The 27,407-nt window shown below is 50.2% G+C and overlaps 1 protein-coding gene across 1 annotated transcript; it reads left to right on the top strand.

Annotated features, from left to right (window-relative positions):
• The first annotated feature begins 4,920 nt into the window (after positions 1-4,920).
• On the top strand, positions 4,921-27,325 carry KIAA1755 (KIAA1755 ortholog). The gene is made up of 14 exons (XM_073309246.1): positions 4,921-5,177; positions 11,099-11,296; positions 12,027-13,425; positions 13,548-13,742; positions 14,975-15,098; positions 17,257-17,350; positions 17,954-18,040; positions 19,805-19,921; positions 20,627-20,725; positions 21,858-22,006; positions 23,723-23,861; positions 24,243-24,362; positions 25,130-25,321; positions 25,863-27,325. Exons 1-14 carry the CDS (start codon positions 5,175-5,177, stop codon positions 26,916-26,918), a joined length of 3,972 nt encoding a protein of 1,323 aa, XP_073165347.1. The 5' UTR covers positions 4,921-5,174; the 3' UTR covers positions 26,919-27,325.
• Positions 27,326-27,407: the final 82 nt, after the last annotated feature.

The following is a 27,407-nucleotide window of genomic DNA, read 5'->3' as shown; positions in this document are numbered from 1 at the left end:
GTCACCTCCGCCCCAGACTCCGCACCCCTTAGGGACGGCCCTGCCTGGAAGAGCATTAAAGGATCTTATCACAAAACCATCTAGTGTGTATAAGTAAGCTCGGTGACCAGTCCATCTCTGGTACAGAAATACATGACATGGTGTCAGGAGTAAATTAAGGACAGACACAAAGGCTGCAGACAGAAGGAACGGTGACAAAGGTTGCAGGATCTCATCAACATGCCACTCTTTGATGGCTCTGGGAACTTGAGCTTTGACAAACCTTCCCAATGGACAGAGTGGAAGCTTACTGCTGGGGAGGGTCACATGACTGTGTTTTGCAAGATTCTGAATTGCAAACAAACTCCACAAAGAAACTGGAGATATACAGGTATCTTCTTTAATTTACATAGTATGGGGAAGAAGGCAGAGCATATCTTTAAATCCTTTGACTTTACTGAATACAATCACAAAGACTACTGGAAAGTTGCATACTTTATACCTCAGAGAAATGTGGTTTATGAAAGAGCATGTTTCCACCAGAGAATTCAAGAACCAGGGGAAAATGTTGAGTGTTTTATAGGAACTCTGCGTACATTGGCTGAAAACTGTGATTTGGGGAATGCAAAACATGAAAATATCTGAGACAGGCTGGTTATTGGGTTAACAGATAAAAACTTTTCAGACCAGCTACAATTGATGAGAGATTTAACCCTAGCCACATATTACAGAAAGCAAAGCAGTTGAGCAGCAGAAAGAGACAGCAAAACCAAGAGCAACTTGCCAAACTTGAAAACCAAAAAATAAGCCTAGATGCTGTTAACAGATGCAGCAGGAGTGTTAAAAGTACTTACCATGAGACCCCAGAGACAAGAAGAAAGAACTCCCAGGCTAAGAGGGACAAATTCTAGCCTACATGCACAAGGTGTGGAAAAAGTCATATCCCAAGAGATGACGCATGTCTAGCCGGAGACGCACAGTGATATATATGCACAAAATATGGACATTTTGCAGCTGTTTGCTACACCAAAGCAGTCAGGGAGTTGACACATATTCCAGACAATCAAGAGCTGTTGTTTCTGGGATCTATCGCTTGTGATGCCACACAGCCTCCCCGGGGAGTGAAACTGAATATTTATGGCAAGATTATTGATTTCAAAACTGACTCAGGAATTGACATCACAGTCCTCTCAGAAGGGGCTTACAATCACCTTCAACCCCTCCCAGGGCTGAAGTCACCTGACTACGCTCTGAGTAGCCCTGCAGGTTTTCTGAACTGCATGGGCCAGTTCACCACTGAAACAACTTATGAAGACAAAAGCTTTGCATTCATAGAATCATAGAATCATAGAATATCAGGGTTGGAAGGGACCTCAGGAAGTCATCTAGTCCAACCCCCTGCTCAAAGCAGGACCGATCCCCGACTAAATCATCCCAGCCAGGGCTTTGTCAAGCCTGACCTTGAAAACCTCAAAGGAAGGAGATTCCACCACCTCCCTAGGTAACGCATTCCAGTGTTTCACCACCCTCCTAGTGAAAAAGTTTTTCCTAATATCCAACCTAAACCTCCCCCACTGCAACTTGAGACCATTACTCCTCATTCTGTCATCAGCTACCACTGAGAACAGTCTAGAGCCATCCTCTTTGGAACCCCCTTTCAGGTAGTTGAAAGCAGCTATCAAATCCCCCCTCATTCTTCTCTTCTGCAGGCTAAACATCCCCAGTTCCCTCAGCCTCTCCTCATAAGTCATGTGTTCCAGTCCCCTAATCATTTTTGTTGCCCTCCGCTGGACTCTTTCCAATTTTTCCACATCCTTCTTGTAGTGTGGGGCCCAAAACTGGACACAGTACTCCAGATCAGGCCTCACCAATGTCGAATAGAGTGGAACGATCACGTCCCTCGATCTGCTGGCAATGCCCCTACTTATACATCCCCAAATGCCATTGGCCTTCTTGGCAACAAGAGCACACTGTTGACTCATATCCAGCTTCTCGTCCACTGTAACCCCTACGTCCTTTTCTGCAGAACTGCTGCCGAGCCATTCAGTTCCTAGTCTGTAGTGGTGCATGGGATTCTTCCGTCCTAAGTGCAGGACTCTGCACTTGTCCTTGTTGAACCTCATCAGATTTCTTTTGGCCCAATCCTCCAATTTGTCTAGGTCCCTCTGTATCCTATCCCTACCCTCCAGCATATCTACCACTCCTCCCAGTTTAGTGTCATCCGCAAACTTGCTGAGGGTGCAATCCACGCTATCCTCCAGATCATTTATAAAGATATTGAACAAAACCGGCCCCAGGACCGACCCTTGGGGCACTCCATTTGATACCGGCTGCCAACTAGACATGGAGCCATTGATCACTACCCGTTGAGCCCGACAATCTAGCCAGCTTTCTCTCCACCTTATAGTCCATTCATCCAGCCCATACTTCTTTAACTTGCTGGCAAGAATACTGTGGGAGATCGTGTCAAAAGCTTTGCTAAAGTCAAGGAACAACATGTCCACTGCTTTCCCTTCAGAGTGTATATGACCAAAGGATCACAGACCAACAGCCTTCTCAGCTGCAGAATGGCAGCCACGATTGGGCTAGTGAGAAAGCAGGAAGAATTCAACGGAGGTTTTGATTATATTGGACTTTTGACAGGAGATCCAGTACAAATCAACTTACAAGACAATGCTGAGCCATACAGTGTAAAACCCCTCTACCGGAGAGACCTTGGAAGAGACTAGCTGCAGCTATATGCACATTCAGAGGACATCATTACCTGGTGATTGTGGACTGTATTTCCAGGCATATAGAAGTAATGTACCTGAAAGATGTAATGTGTGGCTGTGTTACCAAGAAACTGAAGTGCACCATTGCTCACTTTGATATTCCAGAACCAATAGTGATGGGCAATGGGCCACAATTCACTGCAGCAGAATTTAAATCACTCTGAATGAAACAGGATTTTGATCATATTACTAGCAGCCCATACCACCCACAAGCAAATGGAGAGGCTGAGAGAGCTGTACAGACAGCAGGAAAATCCTACGGCAGGAAGACCCACTCCTTGCTCTCCTGAGTTACAGAGCACGATCAATAGCAGCTACTGGATACTGTCCAGCACAACTCCTGTGGGGAAGACAACTCAGAACTACTGTTCCAACTTTGGAAAAGAACCTATGTCCATAATGACCAGATATGAAGAGAGTAGTCCAATCAGATAAAAAGGCTTAAAAGAGCTTATGGACACTTATATAATAGACATCACTCAGTCAGAGAACGGCCAGGTCTAGAACCTGGTGACCACGTACATGGAGAAAAAGGACGGACAACTCCAGCTGTCATAAAGAAAAAGAATTCAGTGCTCAGATGGTATGTGATAAGCGACCCACAGTGGAGAGTTCACCAGAAGCCGTTGACATCTACAGTTTGTTCCTCAGAGAGAACAATCAACAGAGCAAACTCAACAGACAGCGGATGCAGAACAAGACGCCGACGCCTGACCGATTCCAAACCAATCACAGCTAGTCATTGCAATTAATGGACAGTCAGATGAGCCAGTTGTTACGGGTTCAGGCTGTGTAATTAGAAAACTGGGATGATTCAGAGACACTTCACAAACCGATCCATACTGAACTTCGATGACAGCCTGATAGTGAAATACTGTAAAGGGTAGGATTGTCGAACTTGAAGGGGGAGATGTGACGGACACTGGGTGACACTGGTCAGCCACTAGGTGACTGTGTAAAATAACTTATGTGAGCTCACCTCCGCCAGCCCTGGGAGAGCAGTAAAGGATCTTATGATGAACACCTCTGGTGTGTACAAGTAAGGTCTGTAGCCAGTCCACCTCTTGTACAGACATACATGACAGACGATTGATAAGACAGGCAGGCAGCATGGTCCAATGGAGAAACCACGGGATTGGGATGGGAGTCAGGAGACCTGGTCTCTATTCCAGCCACTGACTTACCATGTAATCTAGGGCAAGTCTCTGTGCCTGGATTTCCCCACCAGTAAATGGGGATAATGACATTCACCTTCTTTGAGATCAGTGGCTGGAAAGTGCTAAGTATGGACAGACAGACAGATTTCTCTATAACCCCGGTCATTGCAAAGCTGCTGCAGCATTCTGTATTAGGATTCTGCAGTGGTTTTCTCCCAGTACAGTTTTATGATGTATTTTTCCCAAAAAAACTTTACTTCTGAAAATGCTCACTGAGAAACGGAGACCTGGATACTGTGCAGGGCAGAGACAGGGTTGTGTCCTGCCTGTGTGCAGGAGGGTCTCCTTTAATTGTCTTGCTTCACTCTTGCTTTCCTTCCCCATCATCTGAGTCACAGCTTGGACAGCCCTGAGCCTGGAAGTGGATTTTGCCACATTACAAAGGAAATGAGTGGCTGGTTAAGCAAAGCTAGTTCACCCAGGCAGGAGGGGAGATTTCAAGGCAGTGGCTGGCACACCCCTTCCAGGAAGAGACAGAGAAAAAAAACACTTTGGAGGGAAATAGAACAGTTAGAAAAACAAGCCTGTGTGGGCGTCTTGTGTTCATCTTGGCAGGCACCATGGGCCAGATTCACCCCGGTGGGACCGCACTGAGTTCCATGGGCACGCACCAAGGATGGATTTGGCCGCTTGGTTTTAAGATGCTTCCCCTGCCTCTTTTGCTCGTACCCCAGTTCGTGTGCTGTGTGGGCATGAAGAAAGCCTGCCTCTGTGCACAATGGGAGCTGCTGTTCCTGGGGCCTGGCTCGCTCTGTGAATGTTTTGCAGATGAAGCAGCAAGGCGTGAGCTAGACTGAGTTTAAGACGTCTTTCCCAGACAGCCCCCTCCCTCCTTCCCCCTTTCCATTCCCTCCCCCTCCCCTTCACAAGCAGGGCTTGCTCTTTTATACAAGAGACGAGAGGTGGGTGGCTGGGTGGGAGGGATCCTCTCTGCCTTACTCTGGTCGGGAACGGGATGGAGGTACGGAGGCAGAGGCTGGCCTGACTCAGGCAGAGCCCCCTCTGCCCCTCGTCTGGCTTCCCTGCAACTTTTCTAGGGCACCTGGATTTCATTGAGGATCCGCCAGAAGAAAAAAGAGCCGCTTGCATGGACTGGAGAGAGTGGCAGGGCAACTAGATGCACTAGGAAAACTTCTAGCATCCAGGGAGAAGTGACAGTTACCTCCTTGCTCCTGCCAGCCTCCCTGCCACTTCCTAGCAAACCATGGTAATGCCTTCTGCTTTTGTACCTTTTTAATGACTTTTCCCACTAGCTTTCCCTGTCTGCTTCTCTCCTCTGTCCCCTGCTGCCAACACAGACCGCACACCTGGCCCTGCAGCAAAGTCCTAGCAGTAGCCTGCTGCTTTAACGCTCTCAGTGCACGGTGGGTGGCATCCTTTCCAAGGCCCTGTCTTTCTGTATGCTTTGTGCCACACTGGGCGTGGCTGTCAGCCCCGAAATGCTAACGCTCAGGTGTAACACTGCTCCTTGCCGAGTGGGAATGGGGAGACAGACTGACGACAGAGCTCGCTTCTCAAACCATTTGTGCCTGGGAGAATTCCCTTCTCACGCAGAGACCATGTCTCCAGCAGATTGAGCAGACGTTTGGCACCAAGTAGAAAGAAGGGCACAAAGATCACTAGCAGCTGTTTGGATGGAAGTGTGTGGGACTGCAAAACATTGTGGTTAAAACCTCCCCGCACTCCCTTGTTATGGCTGCAGGGAATTAGAGCCAGAAACTGTGTGTTAATAACTTCGCTCCTTCTCCCTTTGCTATGCAGAGACGATATTCCTTACGTCGGGTCCCTATGCTAGGGCTCTCAGGAGCTGCATTACTGTTATTGACACACTGTGCCGCCTTGAGCGGCTGGGATGTGCTGTACGGACCTTGTCTCTTACCTTCCCTGATGCTTTGACTCATCTTTAAAGTTTGGATCCTGCAGTCCTTGCTCAAGCTAAACTCCCCTGATGTAAGAGCTGCAGCCGCGGGAGTGGAATTGTTATTGGCTGCCGGTTTGTGTTCTCAAAGCTCTGCGTAAGGGAGAGGGAGTGGTATGCTTGGTAACTTGAGAGTTAAATGAACAACCTTACAGTGCCAAAACTGTATTTATTGTGAAGATCTAACCCTTCCCCGAGATCCAGACAGACAGCTTTATAAAAACAGATGGGGATTTTGGGGAAACATCATTGTCTCCATTTTAACTACACTTTAGGTTATTGAAATGGAAATAACTTATAAAATCTCAGTCTCTTTATGCTCTTAGTGACTTTTGTTTTCTTTTTGCACTTCACTTAAATTGGTTGAAGAAAGTCGACTGGTCAGTTCCCTTTGGTTCCTAATCACTCCCTAGTTAGTGTCCCTTTTTGCCTAGTATTTGCATGCGGCTGCTGCTCTCTATTCACAGCCAAATTAGTCTCATTTACTGATGGGAGGTTTTTTGGTAACATTTCATTAAGTCGTTTTGTCATCTTGGGCCAAATCATCCCTGGTGGAATTGACCTTGGTGGAATTACACCAAGAATAAAGTCGGGTCATTAGGATCTGTAAAATCCCACTCTCCTCTTCTCTCTCTCTCTCTCTGTCTCTACATGGGGGCCACAAATTCAGTTGGAAATTTTCTTTAACCCTGGTTTAAGAGGGCCCTGCTGCTTTACAAATTACAACATTAATTTGAACTGGTTCATCGTGGAGGGGGGGCAGGATTTGGACTTCTTCATCTCTGTTTTATTACAGCAACAGGACACCCAGTGAATTCAGTACCTCACCAGCTGGTGGGAGGTGGCTAAATTACCGAGCTCTCCTTTGAGATTTGGGAGTAACAGCACCGGCTGCTCCATTCACTGTCCCAGTCAACAGACCAAGGAAGGGCATGAGAACCAGCAGACAGGCGGTTTGAAGTGCCATGGTACCCAGACAGCAGGACAGAACAGAGAGATGAAGCTGACTTGCAAGATAGTCTACAAAAGAGTAGCATCCCCATGCCCCAAAGCCACCCAACCAGGCCCCTTGCGCCAATCTGACTGGGGGAGAAAACCCAGTATTGTGCAAATGTCTGTTTGCAGGGGACGCCAGATCTCAGCGGAGGTCAGGAGGCCAGCACTGTATGGGCTCACATGGACATAGCTCCCTGCCTCCCGCAACCTCTCTAGAGGAGGTGCCTGCACGTCAGGGCAGAAGCAGATTGACACAAGCTTGCTTTGCAGCCCAGCACTATGCTGTGCGGCCTTAGCGTAGGAGACACTTCATAGAATCATAGAATCATAGAATATCAGGGTTGGAAGGGACCTCAGGAGGTCATCTAGTCCAACCCCCTGCTCAAAGCAGGACCGATCCCCAATTAAATCATCCCAGCCAGGGCTTTGTCAAGCCTGACCTTGAAAACCTCAAAGGAAGGAGATTCCACCACCTCCCTAGGTAACGCATTCCAGTGTTTCACCACCCTCCTAGTGAAAAAGTTTTTCCTAATATCCAACCTAAATCTCCCCCACTGCAACTTGAGACCATTACTCCTCGTTCTGTCATCTGTTACCATTGAGAACAGTCTAGAACCATCCTCTCTAGAACCACCTCTCAGGTAGTTGAAAGCAGCTATCAAATCCCCCCTCATTCTTCTCTTCCGTAGACTAAACATCCCCAGTTCCCTCAGCCTCTCCTCATAACTCATGTGTTCCAGTCCCCTAATCATTTTTGTTGCCCTCCGCTGGACTCTTTCCAATTTTTCCACATCCTTCTTGTAGTGTGGGGCCCAGAACTGGACACAGTACTCCAGATGAGGCCTCACCAATGTCGAATAGAGGGGGACGATCACGTCCCTCGATCTGCTGGCAATGCCCCTACTTATACATCTCCAAATGCCATTGGCCTTCTTGGCAACAAGGGCACACTGTTGACTCATATCCAGCTTCTCGTCCACTGTAACCCCTACGTCCTTTTCTGCAGAACTGCTGCTGAGCCATTCGGTCCCTAGTCTGTAGCAGTGCATTGGATTCTTCTGTCCTAAGTGCAGGACTCTGCACTTGTCCTTGTTGAACCTCATCAGATTTCTTTTGGCCCAAACCTCTAATTTGTCTACGTCCCTCTGTATCCTATCCCTACCCTCCAGCGTATCTACCACTCCTCCCAATTTAGTGGCATCTGCAAACTTGCTGAGGGTGCAATCCACGCCATCCTCCAGATCATTTATGAAGATATTGAACAAAACCGGCCCCAGGACCAACCCCTGGGGCACTCCACTTGACACCAGCTGCCAACTAGACATGGAGCCATTGATCACTACCCGTTGAGCCCGACAATCTAGCCAGCTTTCTCTCCACCTTATAGTGCATTCATCCAGCCCATACTTCTTTAACTTGCTGGCAAGAATACCGTGGGAGACCGTGTCAAAAGCTTTGCTAAAGTCAAGGAACAGCACGTCCACTGCTTTCCCTTTATCCACAGAACCAGTTATCTCGTCATAGAAGGCAATTAGATTAGAGAGGCATGACTTGCCCTTGGTGAATCCATGCTGACTGTTCCTGATCACTTTCCTCTCCTCTAAGTGCTTCAGAATTGATTCCTTGAGGACCTGCTCCATGATTTTTCCAGGGACTGAGGTGAGGCTGACTGGCCTGTAGTTCCCAGGATCCTCCTTCTTCCCTTTTTTAAAGATGGGCACTACATTCGCCTTTTTCCAGTCGTCCGGGACTTCCCTCAGTCGCCATGAGTTTTCAAAGATAATGGCCAATGGCTCTGCAATCACATCCGCCAACTCCTTTAGCACTCTTGGATGCAGTGCATCCGGCCCCATGGAGTTGGGCACGTCCAGCTTTTCTAAATAGTCCCAAAATACTTCTTTCTCCACAGAGGGCTGGTCACCTCCTCCCCATGCTGTGCTGCCCAGAGCAGTAGTCTGGGAGCTGACCTTGTTCGTGAAGACAGAGGCAAAAAAAGCATTGAGTACATTAGCTTCCTGCATTGTCAGAAGGGGTTTTTCCACTGCTGTAGGGAATCCACCTCCCCACGTTGCGGTAACCAGGCTGACAGAATAATTTGTCCATCGACCAAGCCACGTGTACACCAGGGCGAGGTTGGCTTAACCACAGTGCTTAGAGGGTGTGAATTTTTCACACCCCTGAGCGCCACAACTATGTTGAACTAATTTTTACATGTAGACCAGGCCTAAGGCTGGCAAGTCTGACACAGCCTTCACTTTAAAATGGTAAACAGAGAGCTCTGCAACCAGGCTGAAATCTGCCTCACTGAGAAGTGAGAATTTAATGGCAGGGTGTGTCTACCTGGGGACACTCAGGAAAGCTCCTCAGAATTAGCTAAAAGGTGTGCCGTTAAAGTGCATTAGCTAAAACCCACTAAAGCTAATTAAGCTAAGCTGGACAAAGGCAACTTTACTTCTAAAGTAGCATGTCCACAGAGGGGTTTAATGTGCTTTAACTAGTGCCCTCTAAATTCACACCTTGGGATGATTCCACTTAACTTCCCCCAGTGTCCCCATGTCGACATGTGTGTGACAGTCTCGCCCCCTCAGTCCCCGTGTGACAGCTACAGACCCCGCGGGGCAAGTGGCTGGGCTTGTTCAAGTACCAGAAAGCCATTGCTGATACAGCTCTTGGCTGGATCAATGGGAGGTTGCTAACTAAAGCTCCTCTAGGCTTGAGACTGTGCTCAGAGCTTTGGAATTCCTCCATATCAAGTAGAGTTAAATTTGGAGACTGACCTTCCTACCAGGTCAAGAAGCTCAGATCTGTAGCAGGTCAAGCTTGACAGCAGGAGATAAACGCGCGCTCTCTGTTATCTAGGGATTGAACAGAGACAGATCAGGAGATTTTACAGATCTATAAAAACTCAGCACATCCTAGTTAAAAAGTACATTGGGGTTAATTCTTCCATCAGCCCAGATTTTGCAGAAACATTGGTTTGCATGCTCAGAAACCGCCATTTGTGTGTGTCTATGGGCCTCTGTACATGCAAATCCAGGCAAGTCTTTATTTGTCCACCTGTCCACTTCCTTCACAAATAGTAGCGCTGGGAGTGCTATCTCAGGCTATTATAGCTGCATTAGTATTTACTCTCCATGAATGGCTTGAAAGCCCATCCTAATGGCTTGAAAAGCCAATGTCTGCCCTTACTAGTTATGTGGTTTTTCTATTTGACAACAATTTTTATTTCCCCCCACCCCGTTACAGCTGAAATTTAACATGAACTCATCCTGATTGCTTCCCTTTGTGTGCCAGTTATGACAGTCAGATTAGCACAGCCTGGGAAACAGGGTTTGTTTAATTAACTGCTTCTGCAGAGTCAGGTCAGCGAATTGGAAATATCATTGAGTGGGCCTTACACAAATGGTGGCTCTTGTTTTAGTCTGGCAGGTTTTGTTTTGCAAGGAATGGGGCTGTAGAATATGTAGGATATTTCCTAACAGATTCTCCAATGATTGGTTGGGAATCAGTGAAATGTAGGGATGAGGCTGAACCAGAGCAATCAAGGTGCCTGGCCTCATGCACTGTCAGCCCTCCCCGCAATTGTATTTCTAAGACACCTGCCAGTGTCTGGGAAAGAGCTTAGCTGTGAACAGCTCTGAACTAGGGGGAAGCTGGGACCGGATCTAATCTCCCTATAATGGGCTGAGCCAAATCACCAGGTGTGAATACTCCTGAATCTGAGGAGTTTAGAATTTGGAGCCTGCACTTGGAAACTCAGGCCCACCACAAATCAAACTAGTATAAACCTAGGCATACTGGTGACCCTTTAAATCAAAAGCCCCTTAACAGGTCTGTTCAAAAGACAGTCCTTGTGACGCGAGTGACATCTCCCCAATTGGCTCAGACCTTTAGACCGTTCCTCACTTCAGCAGTGTCGTAACTAATGTACACCGCGTCCCAGAAAAGCACGGTTACTCCCGAGGAGATGTGTCTGTTGCACGTGACTCTGCCAGCCACGCTGGTATATTTAAATCAGTGTTCTTCCTTTGCAGACACTTCCACACTCCCACCAAGCTGGAGGGCCAGTCTGGAGGCTCTGTGAGGAGGCTGGGAAAGCGAGTGATGGATGGGGTATATTAAAGTGGGGGAGGTGGGACAGGTCCCCAACAGGGGTGGAAACTGGCCCATTGCTAGTGTTGATCTGTCTAATGGATGATGCATTTCCCTGGCAGGATCCCCGGTCTCTGGATGCCGCGGTGCAGAACGCCCTGCTAGCCCTCTATCCGCCATTTGAAGTCACAGCCCCAACTGTCCTCAGCCAGCTCTTCCGCCTGCTCGACAGCAACTACCAGGGCGACGGGTTATGCTGCCTCCTTGATTTCCTGATTCCTGCCAAGCGCCTCTTTGAGCACGTGCGGCAGGTGGCCTGTGTGAGTCCATGAATAACAACTCCAGCCTCCCCCTCCCACAAGCCTCCCCAGAGCCCAGCTCTCAGCCCCAGGCCTGCCGTGGGTGCGTGGGTGCAGGCAGGCTGCCCCCACTGAAGCAAGCTTTCCGTGTAGACGCTAAAAGCTGTGCAATCCCACCTAGGGGCAGGGCAGTCTGGCAGTGAAGCAAGGAACAGTACAGGATGCCTGGATTCTCTCTTAGGGGCCTGCAGCAAAATCACCTTATCGGGGTCTCATTTTCTCATCTATAAAATGGGATGATGACACTTCCCCAAGCCCCCCAGGTTGCTGGGTTTATTAATCATTGTGAGGCATCTTGTGGCACTGCAGAGTCGGTCTGTACATCATTATTCCCACCCCAAATGGGAATAACGGCCCGGCCCGGCCGCACACCGGGACTGGGACAAATTGTCCAGTACGGGTTGCAAGGTTCTCGCAGACAGTGGAACAAAGGCCATATAATCATAATAATCCTGAGCTCTTACACAGCTCTTCATCAGTATCAAAGCACTTTACAAAGGAGAACAGGCTCATTATCCCCACTTTACAGATAGGGAAACTGAGGCCGGGGAGGGTAGTGGCTTGCCCAAGATCACCCGGCAGGCCTGTGGGAGAGCCGTCTCCTGATTCCCTGTCCGGCGCTCCATCCACTAGGCCACATTAAGCTGGCCAGATACCATTTCATTAACATAGTGGTTTTTTCTTCTCTTAGGCGCCTTACTTTAACTGCATCTTTCTCCATGAAGGCTGGCCCTTGTGTCTTCACGAGAAAGTGGTCATTCACCTTGCACCACTCAACCCCCTCTTACTACGCCCAGGAGACTTCTACCTCCAAGCAGAGCCCTACGGAGAGCAATCTGCCTGCATCACTGTAAAGTGCCTCTCTCAGGACTTGCGCACTGTGGAAGAAAGAACAGTTCCTGAATCCTCCTACACGCTGCTATTCACCAAGGAGTGGCTGGAGGAAATCAACCGAGACCTGGAGAGAGCACCTCTGCACACCTGCCTGGTAGCCACAGAAAAGGGAATTGCCCCTGTGCCTTGGAGTAAGATAGCCACGCCAGAATTCGTCAGCAAACCCAAAGCAGCACCAAGTCCCACCCAGGTCGGAGTGTCCCTTCCAGCACATGCACTGGACCTGGGCAGCTCTGAAGGGATGGTAGAGCCAGCATCACAGAGCTGCACAATGTCTTTTTGCATGACTGATGCTCAGGTGCCACATGGTAACAGCATGGGTAACGTCCAAGACGGCAAAGATGTTCCCTGGAGGGCCAGCCAGGGCAAATATCCAGGACTCATCAAGGTGGATCAAGCAGGATTGTGGAAGAAGCCCAGTGTGTTCGTTGTGCCAAGCCTGTGCGATATCATCAGCCAGGACCTGGACGGTGACTACGTCGACCTGCTGGAGTTTTCTGAAGAAATGAAGCTGGATCTTCTGGCCAGGTCAGAACCATCTGCTGAGCAACCTAGACCTTCTAGAGCAATAAAGGTGCCATCAGAGCATAAATCACGGCTTCCAAGGGTGAACAGAGAGTCAGAAGCAGAAAAATGGACCTGTGGGAAAGGGCAGAGCTCAGAGGAGGGTCCCTGCACACCGTGTCTGAGGAGAAAACTGAACAGAGACCCAAAATTCCATGGGCCGAGGTGTCGATACCGTGAGTCCTATGTGGCCGCCCTTCAGAACCCTGTGAGCTTTGGCTCTGGGCTGATGGCAGCCATATTGGAGGAGTCTGATGTGCCCAAACCGGAGTTCCCTTCGGCAAGCACAGCTCCAGAGAGTCCAGCTCACCCCAGACGGAGGCCAGGCCAGGCAGTCGCTCCCAGACTCCTCTCTGGCTGTCTTCAGAAAGTAGCGACTCAGGAAACGAAAGCCGAGGAGGTGACAAAGCAGGGATACTTAAAGCTTCTCAAGTCTCCTGCTGGTGCAATGAGAAACCTCCCTCGGCCACAGTCTCCCCCTGCCAGCCACAAATTCTCCTTCTTCAAAGGCCAACGACAACCGGCATCCCCAGGGGATAGTTTGTCTGGTACCAGCCAACATGAAGGGCCTCGGAAAAGGATGTCGGCTATTTACTCTCCCAGGATGAACAGAGCTAAGCTGGCTGGGAAAGGTAATAGCCAATAGAGGGTTGTACAATATTAGGTATAAAGCAATCGTGGTAGTAAGTTGTGCAAGCTTTGCCTCCTTTCCACTAAGAAGTCTGCCACATCTTTGATCTGTTTTCCTGGCCAGGTGCCGATCAGATGGATGCGTCTCTCTTCGACATCAACTCTCTCCAAGACACCAACTGTAAGAATGGTCTTTGTGCCGCCACCCTGAGCTCTCCTGCCCAGGAGCCACTGTCTGCAGAGTCCAGCCCTCAACGGCCACCCCAATGGCAGGATCTCTGCGTTGAGCTCTTGCGCTCGGGCGTAGTTTGTTTGCCAGGTACTGAACTCAGTGATAGGATCATGATTAGACCTACTCACTTTTCTTCATTCAAAATGTTTTTTTCAATGAAAGCTTTTTGTGGTCAAAGTGAAAATTTCCGCAGGGAATGTCCCACGGCCTACATTTTTTAGGGGTTTTGTTGCAAAATGGAAAGCACCAAAATGGCACAAATTTCAGCTGGTCATTTCAATAGAACTAAAATTATTTGCCGGGTCAGCTGAAATTTTTTTGAAGTGGCTGAGAACTAATTTTTAACTGAATATTTGGAGGGGGAGAGGGGGAGGGCGAGAGATTTACAATGAAAACTTGAACATTTCTGACAGAAACAAAAAATGCTGTAGGGAAAACCCAGACTTTTCCCAACCTGTTCTTATCTCCTGAAGGCACGGCAGAGCCCCCCAGGTAGGCAGGGAAACATTCTCCCCCCATTTCACAGATGAGAACACTGAGACACAGATGAAAGCCCCCCAGAGCCAGAATTAGAGCTCCCAACACTGCACTCATTCCTCCAGACCCTCTGACAAGATCCTCCACGCCAGCTACTCAGACCAGGTGGGAACCTGAGGCGTTAGCAGTCATCAAGGTGAAAGTGAGGTCATAGATTCATAGATTCATAGATATTTAGGTCAGAAGGGACCATTATGATCATCTAGTCTGACCTCCTGCACAATGCAGGACACAGAATTTCACCCACCCACTCCTGCAAAAAACCTCTCTTAGGTCATGCGGGAGTTTAGGCCAATAGTATTTGCCGCAGCTGTTCCATGAAGTCCCCCAGGAGACATACTGGAGGTGCAGTACCATGCAAGCAGCAGTCCCTAAGGGCTTTCAGGGAAACCATGTGGTCGTGGGATGGAGCAGTTCAAGGGAGCATGCAGTAGATGACATTTGGATTCTCTGTGGTCTCCCACTCCACAGCAAACATAACATTGCCAAGTCTCCCGATACCTGGTGTTTTCCTTGAAGCCTCAATTCCTGGAATCATGGAATAGGTTGAAATGCTGCTTTGTTTTGTTTTGTTTTTAAGAAAAAGCATGTCTCTAGCCTTCATGGTTGCAGAGAGAAAACAGCTTGAAAATGTGACTCTTAAAGGCTCAAAAAGAGAAGGCAAATAAAAGAGCCCAACCTTTGTTTTTGAAAAATCTGATGTCTTTGGGGGTCTCCTGAACACAGGGGCTTGGGCAGTACTGTGAACTGTTAACGCAACGTTTGATTTTTCCTGGCTGCAGGGAGCACAGATAAGCTTGGCAGGGCCCTGATCCAGGTGACCACGAGCAGCAGAGCATGGGAAGCCACCTGGTGCTCCACCAGAGAGGTAGCCCAGCTCCTCCTTTACCTCTGCTCCATCCCCAGGTAAGGGGAGAACACAGCACCCTTCCCACAACACCCATGATATAGCATAACCCTAGCAGAGCACCGCCCGGCGCAGCAGCCACTCAGCCTCAGTGTCCCAGCCAGTCTTCCTCTGCTCTGCCCAGCCTCCAACACCTTCTGGGTTGCAGCAGGTCCCTTACAGTTCTACCCCTTGCAGGGCACACCAATTCCAAAACAAGGAGGGAACAACGTGAATTTAAATTCTGCCTTTTCCTCGGGAAGATCTGCTAGGCCCCGGGCCCTGACCAGCCTTCTCCAGCCTCTGCTCTTTCTCTGCCTGCTCCCCGCAGCTGAGCAGGGCTCTGCCTTTTACCCTGGAAGCCAGACTTCTGTTCCAGGTATCTCAGTTTGGCTGACTAGGCCTCCAGCAGTCCATTAACCCCTTCCTGCCATGTACGGAGGCTTGCATGCCCCATTCCAATTCCTTTCAGGCAGCAGCATAGTCGAGGGTAAACACGGGTTAATGGAATTTGGGGAATATGGAGTTTAGGGGGCAGGTTCTGCCTGGGAGCTGGACATCCATACTCTGTCCTTTGCCTGCTTTGTGTCCCCATCCTGCTGCCTGGCAAAAGGGAGTCAGGTGGCTCTAGGCTGTTGGCAACTCTCCGGGGGCCCAGTCAATTATTGTGAAAGGCATTATTTCTGGAACTGCTCACTGTGGTGGTTTGGGGGCTTTTAACCCTCTGTGTGTAGCTGCATGGATTCCACCCGCCACGTGCTGAAATGTGTACCACTGCCCCCTACTGGAGAACGTTGGACATTGCATTGGTAGTTCAGACGTTCTTTCCACCCATCCTTCAAAATCCCATGGCTGCTGTGGGATGTGAAGATAAATAGCGTGTGTGATGTTGGGGGTGTGCAGGCATTTCTGAGGGGAGCAGGCAGAGAGAGAGAGAGAGCAGAGGTGGGGCTCTTGCCATGGGGGAGAAGGCTGGCCAGGGCCAAATGCCCCGAAGATCTTCCGGAGGAAAGGGAACAGTTTATGTTCATGTCCCAGGGTTTCAGCCTGAGACACAATCCCAGGAAGAGTCACTGAAATATGTAACTAATTCAGAGGATAATGTACACACCACGTGCCTCTTTGTCAATGTCATTAGCCATTGTGCATGAGAGTGAAGTACTCAAGGCTAGAAACCAGGGCCAGCCATAGGCAAGGCCACCTACTCCTCGCAGAAGAGAAAATCAGAGTTCTACAGTACACTGAAACCTTGACTTAACTGGTAAATCAGGCTCTGCTTCTGGGGTCTTCGGATTGCTCCAGCCCTTCCCTGTTTGCGAGAGAAACATGCACATCCCCGCCACTCCCAAAGCCACCTACGCTACTGATGGTAAAATAACCCCTAGAGAGGTAGGTGTGAAGTGATGAACTGTTCACTGTCTCCATGCAGGAGAAGGCGTGAGGTAATCCAAGCCATGTATTCAAGGGTTCAGAACCATTAAATCCAGCAGGTATCTCCCTCAGCTTTGGTCTGGAATGGAGAAGGGTGGGGAGATGGGCCACAGCACCTCCTGTTGGTTGGTTTGAAGTAGCTTTGAAGAATTCACGTTCCCTCTTGGCCTCAGTCTGGGCTCTCACGCAGGCGCTGACTTACTGCATGGCTGGGAGGGCGAGGACAGAGGTGCCAACTTGAAGTGTGGGGGAGAAGGGAGTGGGACAGCAGCTCTCAGGGGAAAGGAGGCCCTTAGAGTTTCCCTCACCAGACATCAGTGGGCGCACGTCTACACTGAGGCCAGAAGTGACCAGCGAGCTCCCAGCCTGGCAGACAGACCCAAGCGGGCGGGCTCGAGTGAGAGTGCTAAAACCAGAAATACAGAGGTTCCAGTGTGGGCTGACGCTCGGGCTCTGATGGCGAGGGGTGAGTCGGGCTGGGCGCCCAAGCTGATGCCTCCACTGCCCGCATTGCTCTGGTTGGCGCTCTAGCACGAGCTCTGCTAGCACGAGTCTGTCTGCCCGAGCTGGAAGATTCGCTCCCCGCTGCAGTGCAGGACCCCAGGACGGTGCCTTCAGGAAAGGGGGGCATTTCCTCTCCAGCGGGGATGGGGAAACCCCAAATCAGCTGCTGAGGGTCTGCCACTCTTAACTAATGCCGTTTTCTTCCTCCAGTCAGAGCTCACTGTGGTTTATTTCGTTCTCCAGGAGGGAAACAAGGGACAGAGGGCTGACCATTGTGGTGGATGCCAGGAGACAGCCTCCCTCCCCGACCCTGCACACGGCATTCAGATCAGTCCAGGTACACGCTGGTCTCTGTTCAGTGGTGAGCTTAGCGGGATAAGGGGGCCCAGGTAAGCACAGTCGGCTTGGGTGGGCGAGATCTTCTGTCCAGCTAATCAGTAAAGTTCGGCAGTGTTGTCCCTAAAGCACCTCTCGAATTTCCTCTGGAGTGTATTGCGTTGGGTGGGGACCTGTGAGCAGGTCCCTGCTGGCCTAGAGCTGATCCTTTGACAGTCCCTTTGTCTACAATGCCCTGAGGCCAAGATTTTGATCTCATCCACACTCTTTGCCCTAAGCATCCCCAAGATCATTTATTCAGGCAGGTCTCAGTTACCCTCTGTTGGAGTGGAATATATTTATCTAGGGAACACTGCGTAACCCCTGCTCTCCCTGGGACACCTGCCCAGGCTCCTCCTCCACAGTCCCAGTTACCGATCTCCCGGGGCCCGTCAATGCATCCGGCCCCCAGCCGTCTGCGAGGGCGATGCTGTGCTGCTACATGCTTGCACTTTCCTGGTTGTCTGGTCTCAGAGTTGCCACGACAATTCTCGTTACGTGCAGAGTAAGCAGAGGATGTCCTGCGTATTGCCAGGAGTGACATTTACTCTGCCCTCCCCTGCAGAGATCTTCACCTGCCTCCGTCCATGCTGTGTTGCTGTTGGCAGAGAAGGAGGTGGCTGCGCACCTGGAGAAGTTACCTGGAATGCAGGTGAGGGCTGGAGCAGCGTTTTCAGCAGCTGCTCCCTAGCCTTGTCTCTATACCATTTGCACCTTCTCCTGCAAGGAGAACAGAGTCTGTATTGACGGATGGTCCCTTCCTTTCCTCCCTCGTCTCTGCAGTCAGGGGGATGGAGCTGGACCGACGTGCTCCCCCACCTCATCTCCACCTTGGCCTAGCTCACCAGGGCTCCATCTGTGCCGGCAAGAGCAGTGGCTAGATGGATTCTCTCTGTCTGTGTGTCTGCCCTGGTCGTGTAGCTAGAGCTCAGGTTCCACTATTCCCATGCCATCGTCAGCAGAGCCTGCCCAGGTGCACAGTCCTCCCTCTCGTTATGAAATACCTGGACCCTGTCTCGGATGAGGAGCAGGGAGAGGTGCCCTTCTCTCTGTCTGTGGGGCCTTTATCCTATTGTCTGTCTCCCAGGCTGGTAATTCTTGCCGCCCTCGCATTGTTTGACGGCAGTAATGGACTGCAGCCACCCAGGGGAAGCCGAGTACTTTCCCAATTACTTCCACACGCTGGACACGGGTATTAGCATAATAACTCAGAACTTGAAAGGGTTTATTATTCTTTTAATGCTGCTCTGTTTAATTAATATAATGTGAAATATTAATGAGTTCGATTACCCAGCTTGGCTGTCCTGGCAGATTTACTAAAATGCCAGCGTTCTGCTGTGCATTCGAAAACCACAGAGCCCCAGGGAGCTTCAGTTAGAGATAGTGACTTTTCTGAGCCAGCGCTGGGTCAGGGTCTCGGGAAGGAACCAGAACTGCTAAAATGCTAGGGCCAGTAGCTTTTCTCACCAGGCCCCATGCAAAGCCTGTTGAAGCCACTTCAATGGGCTTTGGGTCGAGTCCCCAGTGGGCAACACCCTGAGGTCTGTACTCAGCGAGCGTTTGTCTGAATAAAGACCGAGTGTAAGAAACCACAGCTGCACACAGACCCCAGGGTCTTGCATGGGGATGAAACCAGGATGAAACAAGCCCCTCTACCTCTTGAGCCAACAGAGGAACGGACTCATTTGCTGCCAGTAACTAGCAGGCAGTTCTGCTCGCTAGAGGGAGACACAGCTGCGCGCAACGAGCCAGCACATTGCATGTGGGATTCAGGATTTACAGCCTAGCCAGGCAGGAGCGGACAGCTGGGAATCTCAGCCAGCAGCCTCTCCTTCTGACTCTTCCAGCCCCATTTTGCAGATTCAGGCAGCAGGGATCATTTGGAGAAAGAGAGAGGGATTTTCATGCCCAAAAGGCTTCAGGATCCCCTTGGGGAAGCCTTGCCAAACCAGACTCTTACCCACCACTCTCACAGGCAGTGGTGGGCTGGAGCCGCTTCGCGCAAACCGGTTGTTAAATTCTGAAGCCGGTTTAGAACCGGTTGTTAAAGGGCTGGGGAAGCTCATGCGGGACGGACAGGATGTGGCCCACGGGACCGTCCTGTCCATCCCGCCTGAGCTCTCGGCTGGGGAGGCTCCCATGTGAATTTTTACTGACCCGGTGGCACTCTGAGCCTTCGGCAGCACTTCGGCAGTGCATCCTTCACTCACTCTGGGTCTTCGGCGGCATTTCGGCGGCAGGTCCTTCAGTGCTGCCCAAGACCCGGAGGGACTGAAGGACGTGCCGCTGAAGTGCCGCCCAAGACCCGGAGCGAGTGAAGGAACTGGTTCTTGAGCTTCTGGCAGCTCATCACTGCTTACATGCCCCTGTAAGAACTCACCATCGTATTTACAAGCGGTGTCCCTCCCTCCTGCAGGTGGAGGTGCTGACTTCCCTCAGAGCTCTGGGCCGATATGTCGACAGCACCCAGCTGACGCCAGACTTGGATGGTACTTTCCCTTACAGCCACGGCGAGTGGGTTCAATTCTTCCAGGTGTCTATTATCATGGCCTTTAGCTTTCTCCTTGTGTTTGCTGGAGCCCTTGTCCCTCAGCAAGGGACTTGCTTCTCTTGGGGCATAAAACTGAAAGTGAAGATCACTGGCAAATCCCTGGTACCTTGGTAATGCAGGAAGACAATGTACGAGAATGCACAGGCTACTGGTACTGCAATAACACCCGACTGCGGGGAGAGTGAATTTGGCTGCAGGTTACGCCAACTGGTTGCAGCGCAATAAGTACATCCGTGTTTCAATGTATCACAAAAATTGTGTGTGTGTGTGTGTGAGAGAGAGAGAGTGTGTGTGTGTGTGTGTGAGAGAGAGAGACTGAGAATTCCCATGGGATGCCCGGAAGCAAGCAGTGGTTTTCATGTGTATTACACATAAGTTCAAGAAATTAACAAGAAGGCCCAGAACTTTAGCTAAATATCAATAGCTACCTCAGTTCTGCTTAGAAATTTATTATCTACAATGTCTCTCTGCAATTAACCTTCCCACCCTGCTTATTGGCTGCATTGCTATTCATCCATATTTCCACCTGATTGTTTCCCTGTCAGCCATTAAACTACTGTCTAGCTGTTTATACATCCATCCAATCTAAACCTTTTCCCCCTCTCTACCCTAAGCCTGTTTTGCCATCCATCCGTCAGCCCTCCTGGCCCAGGACAGGCCAACCCACTTGTGTTTCCTTCCCCGTAGAAGCTACATCCCTTTGTGGCTGATCTCAAGCAAGCCTCCAAGCTACTGCAGAGCTCCATCCAGGAACTGGAGAAGGGCGACTTCCCAGAGGATGTGCAGGTAACAGCCATGGTGCCGAGTTCCAAACAGGACAGCCTGCAACCAGCTCTGGGCGCAGTTACCCCCCCAAACATTAGTATGTGCATTGTGCTGCCCATCATCTCCTGCTGCCCAATGGCAATCCAGCCCTGGGCAATTCCTGCCCACCGGGAGAGCCAGAGGAACTCTCTAGGTGCATTTGATCAAAAGCAGCAGTGAATCTCTCCCCCAGCTTTTGCTTGCTTCATAATCAGTATTTAAGAGCACAGAAGCAATTATTATATTGCAAAACAATTTTTAAGCCAGCCTTGTGCTTTTCTGCTGGCACAGCCCACAAGCTGCGTCGGGCCAGGCTGTGTCACTGCTCGGACTGCAAGGAACCGCATGCAGCAGTCGCAGTGAATCTGTACTGGAGCTGGAGACCTGGCAAGGTGCGATGCACTGTTCTGCTGAAGATGCTGTTTATTGGCTAAGGCTTAACACCAACACCCTGATTACTTGTGGTCACTGCAGATTCCCTGGGAAGGTCTGCAAGAGGAGGAGCGTGAACGCTAGTGCCCTGTCAAATTCCAGTCCATATCGTTCCGAAGTGCCTGCCTGAAGCCCCTGTGCAGGTCCCAGGGGACACAGACAGCTGCCATGTTGCACCCCAAAGGTGGCTGCAGTCAGTGGTGGATGAGGTGATCTCTGCGTTGAGTTTGTTACTGTCTCATGCCCAGAACGCACGTTGGGATCCCCTGGCCAAGGGACCACAGAACCGTAGGGTTAGAAGGAACCTCAAGGATCCTCTAGTCTAACCCCCTGCCATGATGCAGGACTTGTGTCTAAACCCTCCAAGACAGACGGCTCCAGCCTCCTTTCGAAACCCTCCAGTGAAGGCGCTTCCACAACTGACCTAGGCAGTCGGTGACTCAGATAGCTCCTCCAAGGCTCTATTTGCAGGACAATGTGTGTTTCCCATGGCACGTGGCATTTAACTCCATTTTGTCCCAGGGTAAAATCAAGTGCCCTTGGCCTTTTCTGACCTCAGGCTGTGTCCCCTCTCTTACCTTCGCCCCTGACCGCCAACTTGGTGCTGTTGATTCAGAGGGTGATGGGGCAAAGGGCAGGGCAATCCCAGTGACAAGCGTGTGTGTCTCTGATCCTTGGGCAGGAGGCAGCCGAGTGCATGGAGAGGTACAGGGAGCTGATGAAGGCAGTGCTCAGCAACGTGCAGCTGGTCAGCTTGCAGAGAGAGGGTGGGGCCACGCTGGCCAGGCTGAGGAAGGAGGCATCCCGGCTTAGCTTCTCACCGGACATCAGGTATGGAGGACTGGAGCCATCCCTGCCCCAGAAGAGGGACACTGAGCACCGAGCTCTCACCCTACTGACTTCAGGATGCTTGTGCCTTTGGCATTGGCTGCACTTGCAGATCCCCTGCTCCTCTGGGGACAATGCAGCATATTACCCTCCAGCACAGGCTTCTCGCCAGCCCTTCAAGGTGTTCCCCCCACCACCCGCTTCCCCAGGCCTAGCTCTGCCAGCTCCCACCAAGCCTTCAGGCCCAAGCTCCCAGGAGTAATTCCACCGCCCCTTTCAGCCCAGGCCTGGTAGACGGCCATGGACCATTCGCTTGAGCAGGGTGAGGATTTTCTCCCTGGGCTTTGCTGGAGAATGTGTGCACGTGTCACTAGGAAGAAGAGGAGCTCGTGTCCCCTGCAGAGCTCAATTCGATGCAACTATAAACAGATGTCATCCAATGTTACTTCATTTTATTTTCTAGTGTGGCTGCTAGATGGCACTGCTTCCCAATAATATCACAGGTTTCAGAGTAACAGCCGTGTTAGTCTGTATTCGCAAAAAGAACAGGAGGACTTGTGGCACCTTAGAGACTAACCCATTTATTTGAGCATGAGCTTTCGTGAGCTACAGCTCACTTCATCGGATGCATACTGTGGAAAGTGTAAAATATCTTTTTATATACACACAAAGCATGAAAAAATACCTCCTCCCACCCCACTCTCCTGCTGGTAATAGCTTATCTAAAGTGATCACTCTCCTTACAATGTGTATGATAATCAAGTTGGGCCATTTCCAGCACAAATCCAGGTTTTCTCACCCCTCCCCCCCCACACACAAACCCACTCTCCTGCTATCACATTGATTCCAGCCAGCCGCCCGCCACAAAACCTGCCAGTTTCCTTCTCCCTCAGTTTATGCCACTCTTCCCCCACTCCTTTGTCTGAGCTCCTCTGCCTCGCTTTCGCGCACAGGCTGTGACAGAGTCAGGTGGGGTGGAGGATATTTCCAAGGTGATAGAGAGCGGAGTTGGCAAGCGCCATCCCTCCCTCTGGTATCCAGCATCCAACTCCAACCTGCTCAGTGTAACTGGGAGATGGCTGCACATGTGCAATCACCTGACATTACACCTGCAGCTATTCAGGCTCCAAACACCTGGAGAGTAACATGTACCTTGCCCCAGGGCCGGCCAGTCTGTGGGCACAAACTGCTCCCACACAGAGCAATACAATGCGGTTTTCTGGACAGGTACAAATCCAGTGAGTCCCCTCGTGTGTTAATGGGATTGGAAACATTTGCAGCATGGCTCAGCTTGTGGCAAAGCATCACCTACAAGTTACAGCCCCTCTGCGACCTCCGCTCTGGCTCCCAAGGTGGGCTACAGTGCGGAGGAACAGGACTGCGGCTCTTCCACTCCGCACATGCCATCCTTCAGTGCCACTGTGCTAATAAGCAGAGCAATCTTTGCACATGGTCTTTCTCAGCTCCCAACAGTGTGCATCAGGGTCATAACTAGAACCCAGGTCCAGGGAGCTCACGGACAAAGGCTAGGGTTCCCCTGTGCCCATTAAAGGGATTGTGATGCTCAGAGGACTCCCTCTGTTGGTTTCTTTACCAGGAATCAGAAGGGAACAGCTCTAATTCTAGGAGGGGTGGATGGTCTTCTGCACACCAGCGGCTGATATGTTGTAGGTGAACAGAGATGGGCCAGATATACTTATCACCCTTTTTGTTCTTAAGGAACAGCATGGACTCAGCCATGGGCCTCTACAACCAAGTGGAAGAAGAAGTTCACACTTTGGTGATGAAATCCAACAGCTGCCTGGAGCGCCTGGAGTTTCTCCGAAAGATCCAGGAGTTTGAGGCAGAATTCAGCAAGGTGAGTGCTTTCCCCAAGACATGCTGCCGGAAAGGACAGCTTGCACCTTGGATACCATGGCAACATTTGCTGAATCTCATTCATCGAATCCAGGACCCAGTCACTAAGTGACAGAGCAAAAGATTTCTTTGCTTCAGCTCTGAGTTGAGTGAAGCAAATAAACTTCTCTGCTTATAGCATGGGCCACTGATACCAAGTGAACATGGAGAACAACAAGATTTTCTTGAAGCCCTGATTTTAATCACTAGGTTACTGGGAAAAATATGTTCACGAATTCTGTGAAATCTGGATGACCCAAGGGAAGGAGGGGAAATTCCCAGGGAAGTGGCAGCTGTTAAATAACTGAGATCTCATGGAAATCCTATATATTTCTTCTCATAGCTCACTTGCTGGATTGATGAAGGAGATTCTCGGCTCCATGAGCTGAGCACTGAGGAATGGAGCCCGGACAGCCCAGAGAGATCCTACCAGCAGTTTAAGGAATTCTTTATTCAGGCTACAGTACGTTTGAGGATGCTTTTCTGTAACCTGTGTCCTGGCTATAGCTATATTGTCTGTGTCTGGAACATGGTCCTTGCTAGGGCTCTTTGCCAGATTCTCAGAATGAACCAGAATTAGAGCTTCTCACATTTTCATTGCAATTTTGTTACAAATGGCCCAATATTGTTACAGATCTGCAGAAAATGCCATTTTTGACTGTTTGAGCAATAATGGGCCCATCTAAAGGGCTAGTATGATCAACATTTAATTGTCAGGTCAAATTTTTGCAAGGAGGTTCCCAGTGTTGCACAGCCCTAGTCCCAAATGTGAGACAATCCTTATACTTCTGGATCATGTATGGGCTCCGACCCCTAACACTCCTGCCTCCTCATCCCTCTCCCAGCCTCCAGCTCTGGAGGGCAGTCATTCTGTTCCAAGGGGGGGTCCAGTGCTGTGGGGAAGTCCAGGAGAGGGTTCTGTGGAGCCTGAGGCTTCTGTTTAATCCACCCAAATAAGAAGCCCCATGCAATGCACTGAATTAAATGATGTCAAAGCATGGGGAGTGTAGAATGAGACCCTCCACTCTTATTTCCTCCCAAGACAGAATGATTCTCTTCTGCTTCCTTGCACACCCAGACATGTTTGTGCCCAAATGGAGAACATTCCTCTGACTTTGTTGCTGAAATCTTCCAGCTGCAGAGCTCCTGGCCCTCAGCAAACAAGGCCCCCAGGATAAAGACAGCCGAGCCTGTTTAGGAATATATAGTTTTCCTTGTATCCTCCCTTAGGCTCACTACAACAAAGGACTTGTGCTATGTAAGGAAGCTGCTGAGTTCCAAGGCTCCATGTTCCCAGAGGCACAAGCCTTCGAGGCTGCCAGAGGTACCATGCAGGCCAAACTGAGGAGTTTCTACACGAACTTGGAGAGGCAGCAGGCTGAGCTGGAAACTCTGCTCAATCTCTGCAGGTTCTGTGACAAGGTGACTGTGCTAAGCTAACTGCTCCATATTGTTACTCTGCAGCAAACTGGAACTAGACAACATTGCTTTCAGCCAGGAGATGGGAATCTGTAGGGTAGAGTGTCAAATGTATGAGCAGTGAAATAGTTTGAGGCCCCCAGTGCTGATTGCATAGCAAGGAAACGGAGCGCCCCCCAGCCTCGGCTCTCCCTAGAGGATGTGCTCTCCTGGCACTGGTAGAGACAAACTAGTGAAGAAACTCAAGGCTGGTGATTATGATGGAGTTTCTGTAGGACTCCAGAAGGAAGTCGGTGTGGAGGGGCTGCAGCAGAACAGGGGATGAGAGACGTTACAGAGGAATAAATAAGCAAGTGGGAAATGAGGTTTGGAGAGAGAGAGAGAGAAGTTCACTAGATGGAGAGCATGGGAAGGAGGTCGCAGTTGGCTGAAGGTATAAGAGAAGGTTCTTGCACCAGCAGCAGGCGGGATCCTGGGGGAGGAGAGACAGCAGGTACTAGATGAGTGACAAAAAAAACCAAAAAACTATTGCTCTGTTTTCTAGATAACATCGCTTAACCTTGACTGCAAAATTCACGTGACTTGTGTGAAGCTTGGAGAGGGACAGCCAGTAAATCGGGAGGCCCTACAATGCCTAGAGAAATCATTACAGAAGCTATCTGTGGAGTTTTCAGCAGAGAGGTTCCAGGAGATGAAGGTACAAGCCTACACCATGCACAGCTGCAAAGGACTAGAGGTATGGAACAAGGCATGGCAGAAGTGTCAAGAAACCAGGCAGATCCTTGAGGAGATACTGGAAAAATTCAAGGAGGCCCAAAGTGTTGAGCCAGACTGTAGTGGGGAGGAAGATTCTTTCAGCTCAGCTGCTACTAAATCAGGCCCCAGAGTCCAAGGTAAAGTTCCTCATGTTTGCAAAGCAGCTTCCAACCCTGCCCAAGCATCAGCAGAAAGCAAGACACAAGTTCAAGAATCAGGATGCAAAGCAAGGAGTGAGATAGAATTAAAACCACATCTGCCCACAGACTCTGACCTAGACATAGATCCCAGGGACCCCAGGTGTTCTCAGCAGGAATCCTTGGACTGCAAGGATGTGCAGGAGAGCAGATGTACTTATCAAGCCTCAATAGCAGCTGAAGAGTCTCCCCTGAGTGCTGCAAGTGGAGCTGATCTTGAACAGAGAGAAGCCCTGGCTCCGAATCCCAGCACGGAGGCCTTAGGAAGCCTCCAAGTGGCACCCCCTCAGGAGCCACCTCTGACTCTTCCATCACAAGCCTGCTGCCCAGACAGTGGCCAGTTTCCTCAGGACAGCGTGAGCGAGTCCCTGGGTGATGCGCCTTGCTCAGCCCCCAGCACAGGTGCTCAGCAGCACTGGGGTAAGGTGCCGGAAGCAGCCCAATATTTCCAGGTATCCAGGCATGGCAGCTTTTCGTCTGAAGATACAGAGGCACAGAACTCGGCCCAAGACCCTTCAACAACCAGTCTCCTTTTGCCCATGGAACTCGTGAGTCCTAGACTGTCCGGGCCTCTGGGAAAGCCCCTGGGAATCATATATCTGGAAAACCACCACACAAATAGCCATGCAAAAGCAGATGCTGAGTAAAACCAGCTCTTTCGAAACTAGGTTGGCTTTGTCTTTCCAGTCCTGGCAACTTTGGCCACGGAGTGGATGTACTGTCTAGTGGTCAGAGCACACGACTGGGCATCAGACCTACTGGGCTCTACTCCTTACCTTGCCATTGACTCATTTCTTGGCCTTAGGCAGGTTACTTCACTCCTCTGTGCCTAAGTTCTACCCATCTGCAAAATGGGGATAACAATACTTACCTACCTCACAGAGAGTTGTGAGGCTCAGTTAATAATCTTGAAGTGCTTTGTGGTCCTCCTATGAAAGGCATCCAGCTGGGTAAGTGAAGGGTATTGGTTGAGTTAACAGTAACGTTCTCCTGGTAAAAAGAAAAGGAGTACTTGTGGCACCTTGGAGACTAACCAATTTATCTGAGCATAAGCATCCGATGAAGTGAGCTGTAGCTCACAAAAGCTCATGCTCAAATAAATTTGTTAGTCTCTAAGATGCCACAAGTCCTCCTTT

The sequence above is a fragment of the Lepidochelys kempii genome, chromosome 13, assembly GCF_965140265.1.
Source record: "Lepidochelys kempii isolate rLepKem1 chromosome 13, rLepKem1.hap2, whole genome shotgun sequence".
Classification (NCBI taxonomy): Eukaryota; Metazoa; Chordata; order Testudines; family Cheloniidae; genus Lepidochelys; species Lepidochelys kempii.
This window is presented reverse-complemented; position numbering and strand designations above follow the sequence as displayed.